This window comes from Pseudophryne corroboree, chromosome 11 (assembly GCF_028390025.1).
Source record: "Pseudophryne corroboree isolate aPseCor3 chromosome 11, aPseCor3.hap2, whole genome shotgun sequence".
NCBI classification, from domain to species: Eukaryota; Metazoa; Chordata; class Amphibia; order Anura; family Myobatrachidae; genus Pseudophryne; species Pseudophryne corroboree.
The window spans coordinates 159,190,589-159,206,319 of record NC_086454.1 but is presented as its reverse complement, the minus strand read 5'-3'; the positions used below and the strand labels follow the sequence as shown (position 1 = coordinate 159,206,319).

At 46.3% G+C, this 15,731-nt stretch overlaps 1 protein-coding gene across 2 annotated transcripts in view; it reads left to right on the top strand.

The window, feature by feature from the left end:
* The window catches only part of MTA2 (metastasis associated 1 family member 2), an 83,726-nt gene that overhangs the window by 66,416 nt on the left and 1,579 nt on the right, over positions 1-15,731 (top strand). For both annotated transcript variants that reach the window (XM_063945020.1, XM_063945019.1), the window contains exons 13-16: positions 13,254-13,393; positions 15,104-15,332; positions 15,424-15,513; positions 15,599-15,717. In XM_063945020.1, the coding sequence (XP_063801090.1) occupies positions 13,254-13,393; positions 15,104-15,332; positions 15,424-15,513; positions 15,599-15,717 (578 nt within the window). The remainder of the gene's footprint in view (positions 1-13,253; positions 13,394-15,103; positions 15,333-15,423; positions 15,514-15,598; positions 15,718-15,731) is intronic.

Sequence of the window (15,731 nt, the reverse complement as noted above, 5' to 3'; positions counted from 1 at the left end):
GCTGTCCTATATATGAGGGATGCCCAGAGGGACATTTGCCTGCTGGGCTCTAGAATAAACGCAATGTCGATTTCTGCCAGAAGGGTCCTATGGACTCGGCAATGGACAGGTGATGCCAACTCTAAAAAACACATGGAGGTTTTATCTTATAAGGGTGAGGAATTGTTTGGGGACGGTCTCTCGGACCTAGTTTCCACAGCTACGGCTGGGAAATCAAATTTTTTGCCATATATTCCCTCACAGCCAAAGAAAGCACCGTATTACCAAATGCAGTCCTTTCGTTCACAAAAAAGCAAGAAAGTCAGAGGTGCATCCTTTCTTGCCAGAGGCAGGGGTAGAGAAAAGAAGCTGCACCATGCAGCTAGTTCCCAGGAACAAAAGTCCTCCCCGGCTTCCACTAAATCCACCGCATGACGCTGGGGCTCCACAGGCGGAGCCAGGAGCGGTGGGGGCGCGTCTCCGAAATTTCAGCCACCAGTGGGTTCGCTCACAGGTGGATCCGTGGGCTGTACAAATTGTGTCGCAGGGATACAAGCTGGAATTCGAAGTGACGCCCCCTCACCGTTACCTAAAATCGGCCCTGCCAGCTTCCCCCATGGAAAGGGAGGTAGTGTTAGCGGCAATTCACAAGTTATATCTCCAGCAGGTAGTGGTAAAGGTTCCCCTCCTTCAACAGGGAAGGGGATACTATTCCACTATGTTTGTGGTACCGAAACCGGACGGTTCGGTCAGACCCATTTTGAATTTAAAATCCCTGAACATTTATCTGAAGAAATTCAAGTACAAAATGGAATCGCTCAGAGCGGTCATTGCAAGCCTGGAAGAGGGGGATTTTATGGTGTCTCTGGACATCAGGGATGCTTACTTGCATGTCCCCATTTATCCACCTCATCGGGAGTACCTCAGGTTTGTGGTACAGGACTGTCATTATCAGTTCCAGACGTTGCCGTTTGGCCTGTCCACGGCACCGAGAATATTTACCAAGGTAATGGCGGAAATTATGGTGCTCCTTCGAAAGAAAGGAGTTACAATTATCCCATACTTGGACGATCTCCTCATAAAGGCGAGGTCCAGGGAGCAGTTGCTGATCAGCGTAGCACACTCTCAGGAAGTGTTGCGACAGCACGACTGGATTCTGAATATTCCAAAGTCGCAGCTGATTCCTACGACGTGTCTGCCCTTCCTGGGCATGATTCTGGACACAGACCAGAAGAAGGTGTTTCTCCCGGAGGAGAAGGCTCAGGAGCTCGTGACTCTGGTCAGAGACCTCCTAAAACCAAAACAGGTGTCGGTGCATCACTGCACGCGAGTCCTGGGAAAGATGGTGGCGTCGTACGAAGCCATTCCCTTCGGCAGGTTCCATGCGAGGATCTTTCAGTGGGATCTATTGGACAAGTGGTCCGGATCGCATCTTCAGATGCATCGGCTGATCACCCTGTCGCCTAGGGCCAGGGTGTCTCTTCTGTGGTGGCTGCAGAGTGCTCACCTTCTCGAGGTCCGCAGGTTCGGCATACAGGACTGGGTCCTGGTAACCACGGATGCAAGCCTCCGAGGATGGGGGGCAGTCACTCAAGGAAGAAACTTCCAAGGGCTGTTGTCAAGTCAGGAGACTTGTCTGCACATCAATATCCTGGAACTAAGGGCCATATACAACGCCCTGAGTCAAGCGGAGCCTCTGCTTCGAAACCAACCAGTGCTGATTCAGTCAGACAACATCACTACAGTGTCCCATGTAAACCGCCAGGGCGGCACAAGAAGCAGGGTGGCAATGGCGGAAGCCACCAGGATTCTTCGTTGGGCGGAGAATCACGTGCAAGCACTGTCAGCAGTGTTCATTCCGGGAGTGGACAACTGGGAAGCAGACTTCCTCAGCAGACACGACCTCCACCCGGGAGAGTGGGGACTTCATCAGGAAGTCTTCACGCAGATTGCAAATCGATGGGAACTGCCACATGTGGACATGATGGCGTCCTGCCTCAACAAAAAGCTAAAAAGGTATTGCGCCAGGTCAAGGGACCCTCAGGCGATAGCTGTGGGCGCACTAATAACACCGTGGGTGTTCCAGTCGGTCTATGTGTTTCCTCCTCTTCCTCTCATACCCAAGGTGCTGAGAATCGTAAGAAAAAGAGGAGTGAGAACAATACTCATTGTTCCGGATTGGCCAAGAAGGACTTGGTACCCGGAACTGCAAGAAATGCTCACAGAGGACCCATGGCCTCTGCCTCTCAGACAGGACCTGTTGCAACAAGGACCCTGTCTGTTCCAAGACTTACCGCGGCTGCGTTTGACGGCATGGCGGTTGAACGCCGGATCCTAGCGGAAAAAGGCATTCCGGATGAAGTTATTCCTACGCTGATAAAGGCTAGGAAGGACGTGACAGCAAAGCTTTATCACCGTATATGGCGAAAATATGTTGCTTGGTGTGAGGCCAGGAAGGCCCCTACAGAGGAATTCCAGCTGGGCCGATTCCTGCACTTCCTACAGTCAGGAGTGACCGTGGGCCTAAAATTAGGGTCCATAAAGTTCCAGATTTCGGCCCTATCCATTTTCTTTCAAAAAGAACTGGCTTCACTTCCTGAGGTTCAGACGTTTGTTAAGGGAGTGCTGCATATTCAGCCCCCTTTTGTGCCACCAGTGGCACCTTGGGATCTTAACGTGGTGTTGGGTTTCCTGAAATCCCACTGGTTTGAGCCACTTGAGACCGTGGAGCTAAAGTATCTCACGTGGAAAGTGGTCATGCTGTTGGCCTTAGCTTCGGCTAGGCGTGTGTCAGAATTGGCGGCTTTGTCATGTAAAAGCCCCTATCTGGTTTTCCATATGGACAGGGCAGAGTTGCGGACTCGTCCGCAATTTCTGCCAAAGGTGGTGTCATCTTTTCATTTGAACCAACCTATTGTGGTGCCTGCGGCTACTCGTAACTTGGAGGATTTGAAGGTTTATGTAACCAGAACGGCTGGAGTCAGGAAGACTGACTCGCTGTTTATCCTGTATGCATCCAACAAGCTGGGTGCTCCTGCTTCAAAGCAAACTATTGCTCGCTGGATCTGTAACACGATTCAGCAGGCTTATTCTGCGGCTGGATTGCCGCATCCAAAATCGGTGAAAGCCCATTCCACAAGGAAAGTGGGCTCTTCTTGGGCGGCTGCCCGAGGGGTCTCGGCATTACAGCTTTGCCGAGCTGCTACTTGGTCGGGTTCAAACACCTTTGCAAAATTCTACAAGTTTGATACCCTGGCTGAGGAGGACCTTGTGTTTGCCCATTCGGTGCTGCAGAGTCATCCGCACTTTCCCGCCCGTTTGGGAGCTTTGGTATAATCCCCATGGTCCTTACGGAGTCCCCAGCATCCACTAGGACGTTAGAGAAAATAAGATTTTACTCACCGGTAAATCTATTTCTCGTAGTCCGTAGTGGATGCTGGGCGCCCGTCCCAAGTGCGGACTTTCTGCAATACGTGTGTATAGTTATTGCTTAATAAAGGGTTATGTTATGTTGGCATCCGTTGATTGATGCTCTGTTATTGTTCATACTGTTAACTGGGTAGGTTTATCACGAGTTATACGGTGTGATTGGTGTGGCTGGTATGAGTCTTACCCTGGATTCCAAAATCCTTTCCTTGTAATGTCAGCTCTTCCGGGCACAGTTTCCTTAACTGAGGTCTGGAGGAGGGGCATAGAGGGAGGAGCCAGTGCACACCAGTAGTACTAAATCTTTCTTAGAGTGCCCAGTCTCCTGCGGAGCCCGTCTATTCCCCATGGTCCTTACGGAGTCCCCAGCATCCACTACGGACTACGAGAAATAGATTTACCGGTGAGTAAAATCTTATTGTGTGTGTGTGTGTGTGTGTATATATATATATATATATATATATATATATATATATATATATATATATATATATATATATATTATATACACATTTTTCACAAGTGCCGGCACTCCATTGCAAAAACCATTACTTGCCTTGGTGCCCTCCCGGGTTTGCTGTACCCCAATCTATCCAGACAATGTAGGGTGGCACTCACAGGACTTGCAGTACATAAATAAAAGACTATCTGAGTCTGTTCAGTTCAACGTTTCGGTTTATCACCTTTTTCAAGAACTCCATACATACCAAAGAACCAACATGTCTTTTATGCACGCCTGAGCCCACCGTTCTCCCGCGTGCGCCAGCCCGCCGGTGCGTCCCTCCCTGATGCCGTCATCTGCCTGCATCCGTTGCTGTAGCAACCTCACAGAGCTGGCGTCCCTGCGCTGTTCAGCTCCTGACGCGTCCGGCTACGTCATTAATCAGGTGGGCAATATCCCGGGGACGGCTCTACGCGTCTCACGGGGTTGCTAGGCAACAGTATAACAAGTTGACGAAACCAATATACAACGTTAATATCTCTTATCTTATAGTGCTCCTACCACCACCATCACCAATAAAAGAAACCAAATGTGAAAGACAAAACATCTAAAAAGCAAAGTCTAAAAAATATACCGCTGCATAATGTTGCAGATATACAGAAGTCAACTAGACACCCTGTTAGAAGGACTTGTAACCTCACCCGATCTATATCTGTCCGAATTGCCCTGTACCTCAATAAGCTGTATTAAGAAATCTTAAGAGGCTATATTACATAGATCCCTTACCCTGATCCCGCTGCCTATGTTAAAGCACCATCGGCAACAGCCGGTGCCCACCAACATATGTCTGAAAAATATTTACTACTGCATATATAACATATGTATTCCTTACAACCGACCCTAGTCATACACATGTGGCACCGGCTAACAAGAGATGAACTCTAAATCCTGTCTATTGGACTTTGACCACCACCAAAGGTGTACACCACAACCACCACCAAGTATGCAATCACCAGTGTGACTTTTCCTTTTACTCTGTGCATGACCGATTGGCCCATCCATTGTGTCTGGTGACAGCTACAGGTCAGTGGCTGACCACAGCAAGCAACACTGTAAACTTATTCCAGAAAGCACGATAAAGAGATTGTTTCGTTGAGACCTAACGGCCTTAGAGTGTTCAACGTGTGAATCCAATATGATTCCACTTGAAGTAATCTTCTTTCTCGGTCGCCTCCCCGCTTCAAAATGGGTACATGATCGATTATTTTGTATGATAATGTTGCCAACGAGTGTCTCTTCTCTCTAAAGTGGCGAGCCACCGGCTGATCTATATCTTGTCCTGCTAAAGATTTTCTGATGGCAGACCGGTGCTGGGTAATTCGTTCTCTAAAAGTGCACACCGTCTTGCCGACATAAAGAAGGCTGCACGGGCATTTAATATAATAAACGACATATTTACTCATGCAGGATAAGATGTGTCGTATAGGCATTTTTTTGCCAGACCGTGGGTGCACGATCACATTCCCCACTTCTACATAACTACATGTGGTGCATCCTGTACAGCGATCCTGTACCCCGGCTTTCTTCTCAGGAAGTATTGGCCATCACTTCTGTCAGTTCTCTCACTGATGTCATTATGGACAAGCAAGTCCTTTAAATTCTTCCCTCTTTTGTGGCATATCATGGTTTTTGATCCCAATAATGCTGGAATTTGATGGTCTGTGTTCACTAAAGGCCATAGCCTTTTAGTCGTGGTGTTAACAAAGTTGCTGGCAGTGTTGAACTTTGTAACAAACGGCATTATTTTCCCCTTTGTCTTCCTGTTTGTGGCCGTCAACTCTGTGCGAGATAGCTTCATCACTTTGTTTCTTGCCATTTCGAGGTCCTTCAACGAATATCCTCTTTGTAAAAATGTGTTGCTCATTTGCTCTATTTCTGCAAGAGCAATTTGATCATCACCTGTAATTTTCCGTATCCGCAGAAACTGTGAGTATGGAAGGCCTTTCTTTAGGGAAACTGGATGATGACTTTGTGCATGCAGGATGGTATTAGCATCGGTGGGTTTGTGATCTACTTGGGTAGAGAACTTACTCCCATCCCACTTCACCACTACATCCAAAAAATTGATAGCCGACGTGTCATGATTATATGTAAACTTTATGGATGGATGTACCAGATTAATTGCCTCCATTCCCGCAACAAATTGTGCAGACGATCCTGTCCATACCATAAATATGTCATCTATATAACGACAGAACAAGGCCACATGTGGCCAAAAGTCCAGATTGTCGTAAAAGACGTCCTTTTCCACCTGGAACATGAATATATTTGCAAAGGACGGGGCCACATGTGACCCCATCGCACAGCCTTTTCTCTGAACATCAAACTGATTATCAAAGAGGAAATAATTGTCCACCAACGTTCTTTCTAACAAATCAATGAACAGGGTCGTATTCGGTCCTCTGTAGTCAGGTGATCCCTCGATAAACCTCTTCACGCACTCAAGTCCTTCCCCTTGGGGTATACTCGTATATAACGAGACTACATCCACGGTGCATAACAATATGTCACCCGGTAATGTGGCCAGGCCATATATTTTCCTCAAGAACATGTTAGTATCTTGCAGGAATGAAGGTTCTTTAGCAATCAGCGGCTGTAAGAAGAAGTCTAAGTACTTGGAGATCGGACTGTAAAGTGAGGTTCTGGCCGAGATGATTGGGCAACCCGGAGGCATTGTTGGAGATTTGTGTAGTTTGGGCAAGGTGTACAACACAGGTACAACTGGTTTATCTATCTGTAACCCCAATTTAGTTTTGGCAACAGCAGAGTTCAAACGAAAGCTGGATTTAATACTGGAACAAGCGGTGAATAATACCTGGATAACCTCCAAAACTAAATTGGGGTTACAGATAGATAAACCAGTTGTACCTGTGTTGTACACCTTGCCAAAACTACACAAATCTCCAACAATGCCTCCGGGTTGCCCAATCATCTCGGCCAGATCCTCACTTTACAGTCCGATCTCCAAGTACTTAGACTTCTTCTTACAGCCGCTGATTGCTAAAGAACCTTCATTCCTGCAAGATCCTAACATGTTCTTGAGGAAAATATATGGTCTGGCCACATTACCGGGTGACATATTGTTATGCACCGTGGATGTAGTCTCGTTATATACGAGTATACCCCAAGGGGAAGGACTTGAGTGCGTGAAGAGGTTTATCGAGGGATCACCTGACTACAGAGGACCGAATATGACCCTGTTCATTGATTTGTTAGAAAGAACGTTGGTGGACAATTATTTCCTCTTTTATAATCAGTTTGATGTTCAGAGAAGAGGCTGTGCGATGGGGTCACATGTGGCCCCGTCCTTTGCAAATATATTCATGTTCCAGGTGGAAAAGGACGTCTTTTACGACAATCTAGACTTTTGGCCACATGTGGCCCTGTTCTGTCGTTATATAGACGACATATTTATGGTATGGACAGGATTGTCTGCACAATGTGTTGCGGGAATGGAGGCAATTAATCTGGTACATCCATTTATAAAGTTTACATATAATCATGACACGTCGGCTATCAATTTTTTTGGATGTAGTGGTGAAGTGGGATGGGAGTAAGTTCTCTACCCAAGTATATCACAAACCCACCGATGCTAATACCATCCTGCATGCACAAAGTCAGCATCCAGTTTCCCTAAAGAAAGGCCTTCCATACTCAGTTTCTGCGGATACGGAGAATTACAGGTGATGATCAAATTGCTCTTGCAGAAATAGAGCAAATGAGCAACACATTTTTACAAAGAGGATATTCGTTGAAGGACCTCAAAATGGCGAGAAACAAAGTGATGAAGCTATCTTGCACAGAGTTGACGGCCGCAAACAGGAAGACAAAGGGGAAAGTAATGCCGTTTGTTACAAAGTTCAACACTGCCAGCAACTTTGTTAACACCACAACTAAAAGGCTATGGCCTTTAGTGAACACAGACCATCAAATTCCAGCATTATTGGGATCAAAAACCATGATGTGCCACAAAAGAGGGAAGAATTTAAAGGACTGGCTTGTCCATAATGACATCAGTGAGAGAACTGACAGAAGCGATGGCCAATACTTCCTGAGAAGAAAGCCGGGGTGTTATCGCTGTACAGGATGCACCACATGTAGTTATGTAGAAGTGGGGAATGTGATCGTGCACCCACGGTCTGGCAAAAAAAATGCCTATACGACACATCTTATCCTGCATGAGTAAATATGTTGTTTATTATATTAAATGTCCGTGCAGCCTACTTTATGTCGGCAAGACGGTGTGCACTTTTAAAGAACGAATGACCCAGCACCGGTCTGCCATCAGAAAATCTTTAGCAGGACAAGATATAGATCAGCCGGTGGCTCGCCACTTTAGAGAGAAGAGACACTCGTTGGCAACATTATCATACAAAATAATCGATCATGTACCCATTTTGAAGTGGGGAGGCGACCGAGAAAGAAGATTACTTCAAGTGGAATCATATTGGATTCACACGTTGAACACTCTAAGGCCGTTAGGTCTCAACGAAACGATCTCTTTATCGTGCTTTCTGGAATAAGTTTAGTGTTGCTTGCTGTGGTCAGCCACTGACCTGTAGCTGTCACCAGACGCAATGGATGGGCCAATGGGTCATGCACAGAGTAAAAGGAAAAGTCACACTGGTGATTGCATACTTGGTGGTGGTTGTGGTTGTACACCTTTGGGTGGTGGTCAAAGTCCAATAGACAGGATTTAGAGTTCATCTTTTGTTAGCCGGTGCCACATGTGTATGACTAGGGTCGGTTGTAAGGAATACATGTTATATATGCAGTTGTAAATATTTTTCAGACATATGTTGGTGGGCACCGGCTGTTGCCGATGGTGCTTTAACATAGGCAGCGGGATCAGGGTAAGGGATCTATGTAATATAGCCTCTTAAGATTTCTTAATACAGCTTATTGAAGTACAGGGCAATTCGGACAGATATAGATCGGGTGAGGTTACAAGTCCTTCTAACAGGGTGTCTAGTTGACTTCTGTATATCTGCAACATTATGCAGCGGTATATTTTTTAGAATTTGCTTTTTAGATGTTTTGTCTTTCACATTTGGTTTCTTTTATTGGTGATGGTGGTGGTAAGAGCACTATGAGATAAGAGATATTAACGTTGTATATTGGTTTCGTCAACTTGTTATCCTGTTGCCTAGCAACCCCGTGAGACGCGTAGAGCCGTCCCCGGGATATTGCCCACCTGATTAATGACGTAGCCGGACGCGTCAGGCGCTGAACAGCGCAGGGACGCCAGCTCTGTGAGGTTGCTACAGCAACGGATGCAGGCAGATGACGGCATCAGGGAGGGACGCACCGGTGGGCTGGCGCACGCTGGAGAACGGTGGGCTCAGGCATGCATAAAAGACATGTTGGTTCTTTGGTATGTATGGAGTTCTTGAAAAAGGTGATAAACCGAAACGTTGAACTGAACAGACTCAGATAGTCTTTTATTTATGTACTGCAAGTCCTGTGAGTGCCACCCTACATTGTCTGGATAGAATATATATATATATATATATATACATACATATACATATATATATATATATATATATATATATATATATATATATATATATATTTTATTCATATTCTAGCTGTACATGTATTATCCCTATTCTTATCTGCATTACATATTAAAGATACAGAAATGTTACTAGCTTCAGAAGCGACCCTCTTAAAACGAAATAATGACCCATCAGTTTTCACTCACTCTGCGCAATTAGAGGTTTGGTCGCATCCTAATCAAATGGTTTTGATGTCCAAACGGATCTCCTCCTCTCCGCTTACCCTGGCAGACCGGAAAAAGTTGGAAACTTCTGTGGATGCACACATCGCTGTTGGTAAAATCAACCACTCCTTTCTATTCCTAATGTGGCTTCTTTTAGGGACCCCACAGACAGGAAGCTAGAGAACTTTCTGAAATCTATTTTTGCTAACTCTGGTGGATTCCCAAGAGTATGGCCTACGCTCGGGAGTTTGTTGATCTAATATCCTGTCCATAGTGGAAAACATCAAAGTACCTGGTGCATACTTGGGTGAGGCCGCTATTGATTACGGCATCCTGTCCAGGGTTTTGCCTTCATCTGTGGCTTTCAGATGGGCACTATGGGGGTCATTCCGAGTTGATCGTAGCTGTGCTAAATTTAGCACAGCTACGATCGTTAGACATGCGTGGGGACGCCCAGCACAGGGCTAGTCCGCCCCGCATGTCAGTGCCGGCCCCCCCACACAAATACAAAAGCATCGCACAGAGGCGATGCCTTTGTATTTGAAGAGTAACTCTCGGCCAGCGAAGCTCCTGCGGCTGGCCGGGAGTTGCTCATCTCACCCGCTGGCCGCAGCGGCTGCGTGACACGTCACGCTGCCGCCGCGGCCTGCCCCCCAACGGTCCGGCCATGCCTGCGTTGGTCGGACCGCTCCCCCTAAACGGCAGCTTAATGCCGCCGTTCATCCCCCTCCCGCCTAGCGACCGCTAATGGCTGAGGCGACCGCTAGGTAACGAAAGCTGCCATGCGCCGGCGCATTTGCAGTTCCGACCCGATCGCTGCGACAAACTGCAGTGAGCGATCGGGTCGGAATGACCCCCTATGACTTTGCAACCTGGCAGGCCAATAGTGAATCCAAAGAGGCACTTGTGGCCCTCCATTTCTCATTTGCTGTTCTCTTTCGTCCAGAGATACATAAAATCATTGCTACAGTAGCCTTAATAGCTCCAAATGCCAAGCTATTTTTCTTTCACCCACAAGGCAAAGCAAGAGGTCAGTCTTTTTCCAGCGCTCAGGGTTCTTCTACTAAAAACCCCAAGTCCAAAGGGCGACAGACCTGCAGCATGACTGGGTGGGTCCCCACTTGGGACCTACTAGGGTGAGCGGCTGTCTACTTTGCTTCGCTGTCATGTGGCTGGAAACAACATCTGGCTCCTGGGCAAGGGGCATTGTATCCCGGGGGTACTCTTTTTCACCTTTCAAGAATGTCCTCTGGTTCAGGTCCTTTTCCACCGGATTACAGGTTGACGTCGTCAAGGCTAACGCTTTCTAGACTTCAGATCTCTTATGACTGCGGAAGTGATAGTCACTCTCCCTTCTCCCCAGTGAGGCACATATTTCTACTCAAATCTGTTTCTAGTTCAAAAACCAGATGGTTTCTTCTGCCCCATCTTCAACCTAGAGATACTCAACATCTTTCTCTGCCCCCAGGTTCAGGATAGCCTTACCTCGATCCATCCTGCTGGCCCTGGTGCCAGCAATTTAATGGCCTTGGAGATTCAGGCTGCCTATTTACATATTTTTATACCGGAGGATCATCAGCGATTCCTCTGCTTCGCAGTCCAAAATGACAATTTCCAATTTTGGACCTTGCCCTTTGGACTCTCCAGAGCACCGCAGGTGTTCACGAAGGTCACGGCTGTGATGGCAGCCGATGTGTGCTTCCAAGGGCTTTAGATTCTTCCATACCTGGATGACCTTATTCTGATGGCCCAGTGTCGGGATATTCTGCAGGAAAAAAAACATCTTACCCCGGACTTGTTGCAGTCCCGCGGCTGGCTGGTCAATTTGTGCAAGTCCAGTCAGTTCGACAACCTTACCAATAAACATCCTGGAACTTCATGTGGCTTACCGCGCATTTATTCAGGCATGGCCCTTCCTCCAACACAAGGCGGTAAAGATCCGATCTGACAACGTTACCATGTCGCCTACATCAGTCATCAGGGTGGGACCAAGAGTTGGACTGCCAGAAGGAAGTCTGTCACATTCTCCGCTGGGTGGAACAGTTTCTTCCGGCCTTGTCTGCAGTCTACATGCCGGGAGTCTAGAATTGGGAAGTTTATTTCCTCAGCAGGCAGAATGTTCATTCGGGTGACTGGTCCTTACATTCCAAAGTGTTCCGGATGTTAGTGTGTCCCTAGGATCACCTGTACATAGACTTGTTGGGCTTCCGGTACAACTACAAGCTGCCTTGATACGGCTCCCGCTCTAGAGACCCAGGAGTGTTCTAGGTGGATGCCCTGACAGTTCCATGGGCCTTTCCACTGTTGTACCTTTTTTCTCCATTGCTCTTCTACCACCAGTCCTTCGCAAGTTAAAGCAAGAGGGAGTCACGGCCGTTCTCATCACCCTGGACCGGCCAAAATGTACTTGGTATGCGGACCAGCGCAGTTTGTCCGTAGCGCCTTTTTGACTCCTGCCTCTCAGGCAGGATCTTCTATCTCAATGCCTGTGTCTCCACCCTGACATTGCATGGCTGGCTTTGACGGGGTGGCTATTGAGAAATCAATCTTGAAGGCAAAGGTTTCTCAGATCAGGTTATCCAGACCATGCTCTCTGTCAGGAAGCTTTCATCGGCAAGTATCTATTATCGAATATGGTGGACATATTTTCAGTAGTGTTCTGGCCAGCATAAAGATCCTCTTGTATATCATCTTTCAACAGTTTTATCATTTTTGCAGCCGGGACTGGACCAAGTGTTTCACCTAGCTTCTCTGAAGGTGCAGGTGTTTGCTATTTTGGTGTTCTTTTAATGCCGGGTGGCCAATTTTGCTTCTTGTCCCTTATGACGTTCACAAGCAAGGCTGACCAACTTCTAAACAGACCTTGGCTAGATGGTTGCACCTTACTATTCGTCACGCCTACCTGTTGGCAAAGAAACTGGTTCCAGCCTTGGTCATGGCTCGTTCCACGAGGTCTTTTGGGCAGCCCGCCATGAAGCTTCTACGTAGCAACTCTGTAAGTCGGCCATGTGGTCCTCTACCCATGTTTATCAAATTTTACAGCTTTGACACCTTCGCCTCTGCGGCTTTTTGGCACGGGGTCCTTAGTGCAGCATGAGTGTCACACACACACACACACACACACACACACACACACACACACACACACACACACACACACACAGTAAAGGGACAGCTTTGGGATGTCCCACAGTCCCAGTCTCCCCCTTTGGATAATACAAAAAAAGTGATTTTCGTCTTACTTGTAAAATCAATTTTTTTCTGAATCCATGGGGGTTTAATGGTTTTGTCAGTCTGTGCCACAGTGGTTGCTTTGCCTGGTAATGTGTGTGCCGGTCTTCTCTCTTCCCGTTCCTGTGGCTTGTTAAGTTGAACTGGTCTTTGTGGATGGGGCATAGGGGAGAAAAAGGGATTCTTGTCTTACCTGTAAAATCCTTTTTTCTGAATCCATGGGAGACACTGGGACTTCGGGTATAGTGGGAGCTGCAGGAGTCTGGGCGCCAAGAAGTTAACTTCTTTGGGAGCAGCACAGGTTATTTTATTTTTTTCCCCTTCAGTTTCTTTTTCATGTCATGTATTTTTTTTCCCCATGCTTACAGACTTACGTCTTTTCTCTTACAGCCACGGTGTCTGCTCAGTGGTATGCTTGGGGACCTCCCAACATGCAATGCCGTTTATGTGCATCTTGCTGGATTTATTGGAAGAAGTATGGCGGGCTCAAAACGCCGACACAGCTTGAAGGTGCAGCAAGGAATATAGGGGTATGTGTTTTGTGCATAATATACATAAAAATACATAATGTTTTACACTATACAAGCATATATCAGCAAGTACCTGTTGTCGTAGAAATCGAACTGTGGTCAAGGAAAAGGCACAATACACAGCAGGAGTTAGAAAATGTCTTTACTTGTAGGTATTCTTATGAGTGTGTCAAACAAATTATTCTGGCTGCTTTTTTGTTATTGGTTTATTTTTGGTTTAGTTTTTTACTTTTTTGCATGTATATGATAGATCTTTACAGTCAGTATAACTACTATTAAATGTATTTGTTACATGTTAGAAGTAATAAACAATTTTCCAGTCCTTGCCAAGTCATAACATCTATCTAGTCTAATGTTACAGCACATGAAACCCTTGTTATGAAGAAGAAAAAAGCACTGTTCTGTAGAACCACCTCAGGCAGTGATAACTTGAAGTAATTGTGTGTTTACCAGTCTTAATTATATTTGAAATGGCTCATTCTTCCTATTACAACTTTGCTTCAGTCCATTGATGTTTGAGGGCTTTTATTTCTGCACAACTATCTGAAGTTCCCAACACAGCATCTCATTAGGTTTAAGGTGTTTGCGTTGACAATTTCAGTCTTTTTCAGCAATTACATTTTTTAGATTTGCTAGTGCGCTTTGGACCATTATCTGTTGTGTGATCCAGTTCCAGCCAAGCTTCAGTTGTCAAAGAAATGGCCTCACTTTGGGCCTAATTCACATTTGTACGTAAAAGCTATGGTTTACTTACAAATCCGACGTTTGTGTGCCTGTGCAGATGGTAGACCCGTCCTGCGCATGTGCAGAACGGGTCTTGCAGTATCTTTCACAGCTCCGTCAGCCGCAGCGTGATTGGCATACTGCGTCCACCAGCATCATTCTCCAAAATGGTGGTGTATCACGCCAGTTTTGTAGGCGTCCAGGGTCTGCATTGTCGGACGCAGACTTCCTGGACCCAGGTGTCCGGATCCTATAGGCAGTCTGAGTAAGGTTCAGCTTACACAGACTTGACCGCTGCCTGCAAACATTGCGATTGTGATCTGGGGTGCATCCTTCTGCGTTTTAATTTTGTTTGCAGAGAATTGCACAGCCGCTTCCCTCAGGATTAGGTCCAGTTTTCCTCAAAAGTACCCCGCCATAACGAGTTTATATTAGATTAATGATGAGGTGCCTAGGTCCTGTTGCCACTAAACAATCCCAAATCCTCACCTCTCCACCACTGTGCTGGACTGTTGGTATGAGGTTCTTGTGGTGATACTGAGATTGCTCTTTGACAAACATGACATTGTGCATCAATCCCAAATAACTCCACTCTGGTTCCATCTGTCCCAAGGACATATCAGAAAACTTGTGTTTTTGTTCAGAAGCAATTTTGCAAATGTAAGCTGTACTGCAATATTATATATTTAGATTTTTGATATGTGGTGGGGCAGTTTCCTGGCTTCCCTGTGCAAGCTGTACTTTTTCAGTCTTTCTGATGACATTCCAAAATATTAACATTTACTGAGGTGACAGGGGCATGTAGATTTTAGGACTTTGTGAGGACTAGATGATTGTTAATCTCCACAAATCTAGTAGGGGCTCAGCATTGTAACTTTAATTATATGAGCTAATGTGTTTAAAGTTGCAGAGCAAAGTAAGATTCTGAATGCACTGTAAGAAAGCAATCATCCTCTTCTGTCCAGCAATAACACGTTTTTTCTTCAGGAGCCACACTCTCGTGGACATATCTCTCGGCCAGAAGCTCAAAGCTTGTCCCCGTATACCACCAGCGCAAACCGCGCTAAACTGCTGGCAAAGAATCGTCAAACGTTCCTTCTCCAGACGACCAAACTAACCCGTATTGCACGACGCATGTGCAGAGATATATTGCAGCCTAGGAGAGCTGCACGCCGCCCCTATGCCCCAATCAACTCGAACTCTATCAAGGCGGAATGTGAGTCATCTGATAGAGGAGTGATTGTTCTTTCTTAGCTGTCTTTCAGTACAAGCTGCCACAATATATGGTTTTGTCAATCTCCCACCAGGTTCTATTCGACTACCTAAGGCAGCTAAAACTCCACTGAAGATCCTGCCCCTAGTGCGTCCTCCATTGTCTGCCATAGTGAAAGAGCTAGGTAAGGGCTACAATTTCACATCTAATTTCTAAACCTGCTACTACTGTCTCTATCTTTAGACTTACCTTTTTCTCCATTCTCCTAGCTGCTCAAGCACCACTGAAGCCCAAGACTCCACGTGGGACAAAAACTCCAATAAACCGTAACCAGCTGACTCAAAGTCGAGGTCTTAGCGTGCTACCCGCCAAGAGAGCATTTGAAGCCGTAAGTGATACAGC